Source organism: Pteropus alecto, unplaced genomic scaffold (genome assembly GCF_000325575.1).
Source record: "Pteropus alecto unplaced genomic scaffold, ASM32557v1 scaffold461, whole genome shotgun sequence".
NCBI lineage: Eukaryota > Metazoa > Chordata > Mammalia > Chiroptera > Pteropodidae > Pteropus > Pteropus alecto.
The window spans coordinates 5,148,167-5,157,307 of NW_006431079.1; the positions used below are offsets into that span (position 1 = coordinate 5,148,167).

Genomic DNA, 9,141 nt, shown 5'->3' on the forward strand with positions numbered 1-9,141 from the left:
AAAGTGTTAAATTTGGTAGGAGCTTGGAACTATGTTCTATGCAGAAAAATTAAAGAGCATACTTAAAGTGTTCAGTGAATGCTAACCAGTACAAAAGAGCTCCTGTAAAATTTTAGGTGTAAGACTATATAGGCCATTTTCTATGATTCAGTAAAAATATGAAAACAGGAAGCCAGATACCCGAGCAAACTTTTACAAATTGTAAATGTCAACAGTCAACTGCACACCCAATTTTTAAGATAGTCATCTTGGAATGATGCCATCGGTATTTTCAGTAAAATTTTTTGAAAGAATATTGTTTTTATAATAGGAAAAACTGTTTAGAAAAGATGGCAGGCTATAAAGTCGTCACATAATATTAAATAATTATCCGACCATCATAACAAAATGATTTATAATATGCCGACAGATCTCACTTTAATTAATGATCATTACTTCAAGGAAGCCCTTAGTGGTTCCTGCACTGTACTGTACATGTCTGTAATCATTCAATCTCCCCTTCTCCTGGACAACTATACTATTCTCCATTCTCCTTGCCGCTGGATACCTTACCCCTATTTCGCTGAGAAAACAGAAGCAAATTAAGAGAATATTCACAAGCTCCCACAGTATCTACTCTTTCCTCTATGTGTCCCTACATTCTCTTCCTTCCTGTTACTCTGAATGAACAGCCTAATTTCTTTTCTAAGGCCTACCTTTCCTTCTGTGTACTGTTCAAAGAAACTGGCCTAGCAGTTTTTCTCATATTTCTCCTAATGTATGTTTCCCTTTACACTGGAATAGTCTCATAACCATGCAGCAAACTTCCTATAATTTCTCCCATCTTAAAAAAAATAACAGAAAACCCTTTTTTTCACCGCATTCTTTTTCAGCCACCACTCCATTTCTCTGGACCCACAACACAATATATCCTCCAGAGTACTGTCTCAAATCCCTCTTTTCTCATTTGTTCCTGATTCCATTCCTATCTGTCTTTTACTCCTTCATCCATTATGATTGTCTAGTCAAGTCCCCAGTAATATCATTGCTGATCTAATGGTTAATTCTCAACCCACATCTCCCTTGACCTATTAGCAATTTTTCATTCTCTCTTCCTTGAAATAGTTTCATTTGCTTTTAAGGATGCCTCATTTTCCAAATTTTCCTCCTACCTCCTGGGCCATCTTTCTCAGTCCTTTTTGCTGATACCTACTCACCTCCTAATCTCTAAAGGTTAGAGTGTCCTTGGCCCAATCTTTGAACCTGTTGTCTATTTGATTCCTTTGCCAATCTCATCCGGTCCAGTCTCTATAAGCCATTTCCACATGAAGACTTTAAAATTTGTAACTAGGCTAGACCATTCTCCACCAAACTCCAGAGGGCACACACTGGATAACTGCTTATTCTATATTGCTAAATGATCAAACAATAGGCGTATCAAATTTTATGTCCTAAACTAACTGCCTGATCTTCCTCCATAACCCCTACTCCAAAACCTGTTCGTCCTACTGTCTTATCCATCTCAATACATCATAAATCTCTTTCTTTAATCAGGCCAAAAAACTTTGAAGACATCCTTTTTGTTCCTCTCACACCCCCACAACCAATTTGTTAGCAAACCCTTTGGCTCTAATTTCAAAACATACCCAAAACTGAATCCTGTTCTATTACTCTGCTCTAATTCACCATGATCTCTCGGCTGAATTGCTTTAAGTCTTAAACTATTTCCACCCATGCCCTCACTACAATCTGTTCTCAAAACGGCAACCAGTTTAACTCTTTTAAAAACTAAAGTCATAGTATTCCTCTGCTCAAACTCTCACAGCCCGCTCAGAGAAAAATCCAAAGTACCTACAATGTTTTATGGGGCATACATACACAAGCTGGCCTCCATTACCTCTCTGACTTCCTTCCTTCTCTTCCTCTTGATCGCTAACTCAACACTACTGGCCTCTTTGTCTCGAATACTAGAAATATTTTAGACCCAAGCCCCTTGCACTTGCATTTCCTGGAATAATCTTGCTCTAGACATTTGCATGGCTCACTCATGCACCCTCCTTTCAGCTCTTTTCCTCAAATTCCGCTTTCTCAGTGAGGCTATTCTTGACTCCCTTGTTGTAAATCATACCCACCATACCTTCTTCCTATACCCAATTGGTCATTCTTTCTCTTCTTAATCTGTTTATTGTTTCTATAGCATTTATCACCTTTTAATATACTATGTCATTTAGTTAGGGGTACATGGTCTATCTCTCCTCCACTTGGATGTATGTACCATAAAGGCCAAAATGTTTATTGTGTTTATTATATCCTCAATGCTTAGTACCTACATGTGGTAGGTGCTCAATACCATGTATTTGTCAACTGAATTAACACAAAGATATTCCTATCTGTTGAAATAAAGGACATTTGACATAAGACTTACTGGTTTTGTTTTATACCAAAAAGAAATGTTTAAAAACTGTTTCGAAATCAGATCACTTAGTAAATAGCTTAAAGAGAAAAAATGAACCAAAGTAACCATCTCTCAAAGTAAAGACCTGTAAGTATACACTCCTCTATTACTTACATTTCTGCAATAACGGATTAAACTATAACATTAATATCTACAATTGGAAAACGTGATTTTTACCTTTGTTGTTAGATCTTGTTCTGCAGGAAGTGTCTCTCGTAAGGCACGCAAACCATGCTTAACCAGTTCGTTCAAATTGCCTATGTGTAATAAATAAGTTAACAATTACTTCCTAATTTCACCTTCAAGCTAGGCTTCTTTTATTTTTGTTCGGTCTATAGTCTGAAATCATGATTTTAGTCACATACTAAATAAACCACAATAAAAAGAGACAAAAGTTTAATATTTTGCCCTATAATCTTCTAGTAATTATCAATAACATTGACTATTATTTTACTTAAATGAGGTCACATGATTTTTGTTACTAAATTTTACCTTATACTAAGTTAAATCAAAATTCTGATTCACAAATGATACAGCTCAAAGTTTTGTAGAATGTATTCTGTAGAATGCTAGTTGTTGTATTTGCTCTTTATAAAAGGAATCTCCAATTCTATGTGGCCAGTATTAGCCTGATACCAACACTAAACAGAGACATCACAAGAAAATAAAACTACAGATTAATGAACCTTATGAACAGATACAAAACACTCAAAAAAATACCAGCAACCTGAATCCAGCAACATTTGTTTATATAACTATTCATACATATAATTTATATATACACTACAACCAAGAGGGATTTATCCTAGGAATGCAAAGCTGGTTTAACACTCAAGAGTCAATAGCAATATAGCACAATAGAATGAAGGGGGGAAACAACTACACGATCACCTCAATAGATGATTTAAAAAGCATGTGTTAAAATCCAAGATCTTTGTATAGGCAAAGCACTTGAAAACCTGCCCTATCATTACATCTTTCATCTTGTACCTTTCTTTCCTACAGCTACACTGATTTTTTACTGGTTTATGGACTACTTAATGCAAAAATGTCTGTGTGGCTTAAAGTAAGAATCACAGAAAACTAACAGTTGTAAACAGAACTTAAAATTGGTAGCTAGTGCAGTGTTCCTCAACTCTGGGTGGGGTACACTTCAGACCAACTGAATCAAGAATCTTCTAGGTTGGGGACACATATTTGTATTTTTAAAAAGTTCTATTGGTGACTATACTGCAGTAGTCAGAAGCAGTAAAAACTAGTATGTGTAACAGAAATAATAAAAACTTTCTGTGAGGCTGATAGTTTTCTTCATTTAGGATACTATGTTAATTCTCTATATGAAGAGTGGAGAGGGCAAAAAAAAAAAATCACTTACACTCCATAAACTCAGACATATGTCTCTCCAAATAAGTACGAGCTGATTGAGAACGGGCTCCAATGGACATAGCTCTGCAGTCGAAATAGTTAGCAGATGGACAGGTTTGGAAAATATGAGGGCCCATATCCTACAAATAGGGAAAAAAAAACACTTCATAATTCTTGACTTCGGTTGAGAAAATTGCTAGTCAGTTTTAAAAAATCATTAAAATATAACAATACTCTATAAACTTACATCATAACCAGCAATAAGCAGCCCAACACCATATGGTCTCCGGCCGTATCTCTGTGTTGGTATCTGGGTCTCTTAAATTAGTTAAAGATCCTGTTCTAACAAGGAATAAAGTACTATCTTTATTTTCAAATTAAACATTATTAACAAAGAGTTCTGGTTTCGTAATTGCTACATAATTACCACGGGAAAAAAATAAAGCAGAGCAAATTTCTTTGGCCTAGTATTAAAAAATGTTGAGCTATCCAGCAAACCCAAGAATTAGTGCTAGCAAAATAGTCTCCTCCCATGGAGAGAACCTCATTCATTTTGGATATAAGGGGTCAAGGATTTCTTGGGATGTCTAGAACCACCAACGAAAAACTAAATCTCCTCTAAAATGATGCTTGAATAGTTTTCCTGAAATTGAGCTTATCTATGTCTGGAAAATATCAATTGCTTAAGGGCTGATGAAAGAGCAGACCAATTCTTTATTCAGTACTCATTCTCCCATGGTAGAACTTCTCACAACTTTCCTAAATTTTAAACATTCTGTTATTGAAAAGTAACTAACCTTTTTTCACAATCTTACCTATGTTATATATTATCATACTCCTGTTAACTAAGATAAGGTTTAAGTATCAAATTCCTTTAAAGTTCATGTCCAAAATGATAATATAAAAAGGATACTGCTTCCAATTAGAGATACAAGACGAGATACAGGAAGAGGTCTGTCAAATACAAATCTGGAATCCAAACACTCCTGGCGCATAAAATTACTAAAAAGGAAGTAAGAAAAATTAGTAATTTCAAATCAGTTATTCAAATTCAAATAAAGTCATTTGATCTTTTTGTTTACTCAACAGACATTTACACGGATTATATAAGGAAACCAGAAAGACACGGAAGAATGCATTCTTGTATCAAACTCTGAGGTCATGAGGGGTTTAAAAAAAAAAAAAAACACTAAAATATTCCTTAGCTCTAGAATACCTTCGTCTTATAGCACTTTATAGAGAAGGCTGGGCAAGAAAAAAAGAGCACTCTCTTTTCTCTTATCCTTCCCACTGTCAAGATTGTTTGGAATTCTAGGTCTTGAGCCAGCAAAGTGGAACTACTTTGCTTTTTCTTGAAAGCTGACTAAAATTTCCCCAAGAGAGCAACTGTGAGAAATAGAATCCATACTAGGACACTGTTACACATTCTTACCAATGCTACTACTATTTTTAAGCAGCACTCTAGAGGAAATACTGGACACTAGACTGCAAGTCTCACTGTTAAACCTGACAAGATTCAAGCAAGTCTAACAATGGGAAAAAGGGGAATCACTATTAAAGCCAAGAGGATAAAAAACAGACATGCACCTTTCTGCACTGCTTTGCTCAGTTTATATATATGTCATATCTGACGATCAAGTGATTAACTGTAGGAGCCAAGCTGTTTGTTCAGTACTTCAATTTAAGTCCATTTTCCAAGGCTGTCTAAAATTGCATTGCCCCAATATGGCAGGTACTAACCACATGTGACTGCTGAGCATTTATATAATGGCTAGTCTGAATTGAGATATACTGTACGTGCAAAATACACGTGAAATTTCAAAGACTTAGTTTAAAAAATAATATAAAATATCTCAATAGTTTTTATATTGATTACATGTTGACACAGCAATAGTTTAGATAGATTAGGTTAAATAAAATGTTCGATAATGCAATATATTTTACATTTTCAAGAGCTGACAGAAAGCAATAATACTGTCACTATATTGCTGGTCTTAGAGCAAAGGCTCGCTGGATAACTTGAAAATCGTAAACATTAGCATTATTGTTTGCCCTCAGTGGTTATAGTCTTTCTTTCCTAACTACATCACAGACTAAAGAGATTAGTTTGGGCTTATTACCTTTCAGCTCCCAAAACACACACTCACATATTACCCGAAAGACACTGTGTTAAGTGTACTACATGCCAGGCTATTTAACAATTACCTTGAAAAAGAAAGAATTGGAAAAAAAAAGTGAGTGTAAGTAACTAGCCCAATCTTAGATACTAATCAGTAAAGGTGAGAACTAAACTCAATCCACGTGATTTCAAAGCCCTAGCTTCATTCACACAATGCCTCTCAACCAGAAGAAATACTCGGGACTCTCACAGAAACCTACCTGTTACTTTCCACTTTCTACCTTATATTATACATATACTAGTAGATTTTAAGTTTCTAGAAGACAAGATCTATGTCTGATTCACCTTGAATATCCTGTAGTATCCAGAATTGAGCTTTGCAAAAAATAAATGCCTAATAAGCACCAGAGTACTAAAGAAGGCAAGGGTAGCTTAGCTGATCCTTAGAAACCAGACGAAAGTTGTCAAGCTCTTCTTAGACATAACATAGTCTCAAGCAACATACACTGAATTAATAAGTATCACATTATTCAATGACTTCTCAAAAGTGTTCATGTGGTCAATCCTATTGGTTACTATTACAGGGATCAAGAAATGGAATACTTAGTAACTGAGCCCAAATCCACTAAGGTATTCACGATCTTAACTTTCACACTCTGGTAGACAACTTCCTAAAATATCTGGATCTTTTCTAGAAATGGAATCCATTATGAATCGAAAGGGACATTTCTTTTGTTTTTCATGATCATACTCACCATAGCAGTCTAGCATCAGCAGTAAGTCCCGCAATTGAGATACCAATATGATTGTCAACATGGAGAATTTTCTTTTGATGAGCTGCGAGCTCTGACTGTGCTCTCTAAATAAAGACATTATAAGACACAAAAACAAGTTTAGAATTTTATTATCTACACAGTAAAACTTACGTTCGATAGCTCTGTTTTCTACAGGAAGATATACGTAATTGCCTTACTAACCTTCAATGCAACCAACACTGCATGGGTTTTTGATTTCAGACCAACTGTAGCTGATCCTTGTTTGACAGCTTCCATTGCATATTCAATTTGATGAATCCTGCCCTAAGGAGAAAAAGCCATCACATCTTAGAATCATCTTACAAGTCTCTTTTATAACTTTAAAATTAATGTAGAGTTTTCAAATTTCAGGTGAACATAGTTAAATCTCAAATGATTTTTTTAGAACCAGGAAACTTACTCTAATGATAAATTTAGGTTCCAGGAATTTCTAAAAACGATTCTATTCCATTTTCTAACAGCCTATAATCTCAGGAGTTTGTAAGCATATTGCAGCCACCAAAAGCCAATCCACAGAAATAGTATAAAACATGGTTTTTACCTGAGGACTCCAAACAGTGACATCATTGTCATACTGGTTGCGAAACTGAAAGTAAAAGAAAAAAGACCTATTAACAAAAGAACATTACAAATCCCAACTCTTAACAAACTCTATCATTAAAAAAATGTTTTCCCGACTCTTTCACCATAAACACAATGCTGTTAATACAACTACATTTTAAGATTACAACTGTATGCATTTAGTTGCAAGCCAATTCTACATTCACCATGAACTCTAGATGGGACCTACCTTCCCAATTATCCACTGTCCATAACACTCCCTTTGGGTTCAGTCAAATACTAAAGTTCATATCTGTCAACTTTACTTCATTTCTTTGCTAAAGTTCTCTTATACCAAGCCCTAATAAATGGTCAAAAGCATTCCTTTCCTTTAAACTAGCTCAAATGTCTATGTCTTGAAGTCTTTTCCATCTTTTTTCCTCAAAGCCCCCCAACACATACTTCCACCAGTTCTTTGCCTGCACGTCCCTTTCTACCTAATATTATTATTTAGAGGCATGTGTGATTTATCTTTGAACCCTCACTGCACTTAAAAGTGCCTTGTACAGAAATTCATATTGAAAAACACAAAAATGTCCTCAGGAAGTCAGAGGTGGACACAAATAGCTACTGCGACTGAACCATTAAACGAGTCTACCAGAACAGTATTTGGGAGAATCATGGGGGTGAGAAGGTTGAGGGCTAGAATTGTAGACACAGGAAAGGAAGCCCTGAGACTATGTTGTAATCCTGATGACACCACTTCTCCTTTCAGCCTTGGTTTACTCATTTGTAAAACTAGGTGACTGGACAACGTGATTGAAAAGGGGCTTTTCTGATGAGCTCTAGGGGAGAGGGAAATGAGAAGGATCCACCAGGAAAACGGACGCCATACAGGAACCCAGAAACGGGCCAAGTCCGCACTGGTAACATATAGGGAGGCCTCCACGTCAAGTCCCTATTTTCTCCTCTCTCTGCCCCCACACAGAGCACGAGGGGCCACTCAGGACTGCTCGGAATCTACTTCACTGAAGGAACTTGAGGGGCGAACTCGGCTAGTTGACGGATGTAGGGTCCGAGGCCTGACAAAAAGCGAAACAAACCGCGGAGAAAGGCCGCACCGACTACCGACAGCCCCTCTCCAGGCCAGGCCGGAGATGCTGAATCACTGCCCGAACCCTCCCGTCCGCTAAGGTTTCCATGCTCCATGGCCCCGGGCTGCTTTAAGGATACGGGAGACGCCGCTCGCCATCCGCCAGTTAGCGGACCTCTGCCCCAACCCAGCCTGGGCTTGGAATCCAACGCACCATGGTTCCGGCGCCGGCCTTGCTGCCGCCTCCTCCAAAGCTGCGGATCAAGGAGCGCTGCCGAAACTACCTCTCGGCGCTCTACACAGACGTCTGCGGGATTTTGACGGCAGCGGCGCAGGGCAGAGCAGTCTATTTCAGAGATATCGATAGGCTTCCAACGCTTCCCCGCCCTCAGAACTCTCAGCGCGTCAAAGGTGGGCGGGGCCTCAGAAGAGGGTGGGACTGAGATTGGCGGGAAACCCTGATCCAGGAGTGCCTGCGGCAGCTAAGAACTGCGGGGCGGCCACTATCAAGTCACCTTTCTAATATCCTCAGTGATATTTCGTGTGTGTTGTAGATTCCCTCCAGTTTCTCACTGGCCCTCACGATACACCTGAAATCGCTTGGGACCACAGTTGCGACTCGGCATGATAGGGTGTGCGTTCAGTGTCCACAGAGATTTGGGGTGTTGTGTGACTGTGAAAGGAAAGAAAGACCAAAAATAATGGTCCGTTTCTGTGTGTCAGCCATACTCTTCCTCGAGTATCTTGTTTGTGTACATGCTTTTCTTTCTACTTG

The 9,141-nt window shown here is 37.8% G+C and overlaps 1 protein-coding gene across 1 annotated transcript in view; it reads right to left on the bottom strand.

The window, feature by feature from the left end:
- The window catches only part of PSMA1 (proteasome subunit alpha 1), a 10,980-nt gene extending 2,250 nt beyond the window's left edge, over positions 1 to 8,730 (bottom strand). The window contains exons 1-8 of the mRNA XM_006905663.3: positions 8,581 to 8,730; positions 7,275 to 7,319; positions 6,896 to 6,997; positions 6,674 to 6,777; positions 4,713 to 4,801; positions 4,047 to 4,117; positions 3,810 to 3,939; positions 2,612 to 2,691 (exon numbers count right to left, since the gene is read on the bottom strand). Of these exons, the coding sequence (XP_006905725.1) occupies positions 2,612 to 2,691; positions 3,810 to 3,939; positions 4,047 to 4,117; positions 4,713 to 4,801; positions 6,674 to 6,777; positions 6,896 to 6,997; positions 7,275 to 7,319; positions 8,581 to 8,583 (624 nt within the window). The 5' untranslated portion in view covers positions 8,584 to 8,730. The remainder of the gene's footprint in view (positions 1 to 2,611; positions 2,692 to 3,809; positions 3,940 to 4,046; positions 4,118 to 4,712; positions 4,802 to 6,673; positions 6,778 to 6,895; positions 6,998 to 7,274; positions 7,320 to 8,580) is intronic.
- Positions 8,731 to 9,141: the final 411 nt, after the last annotated feature.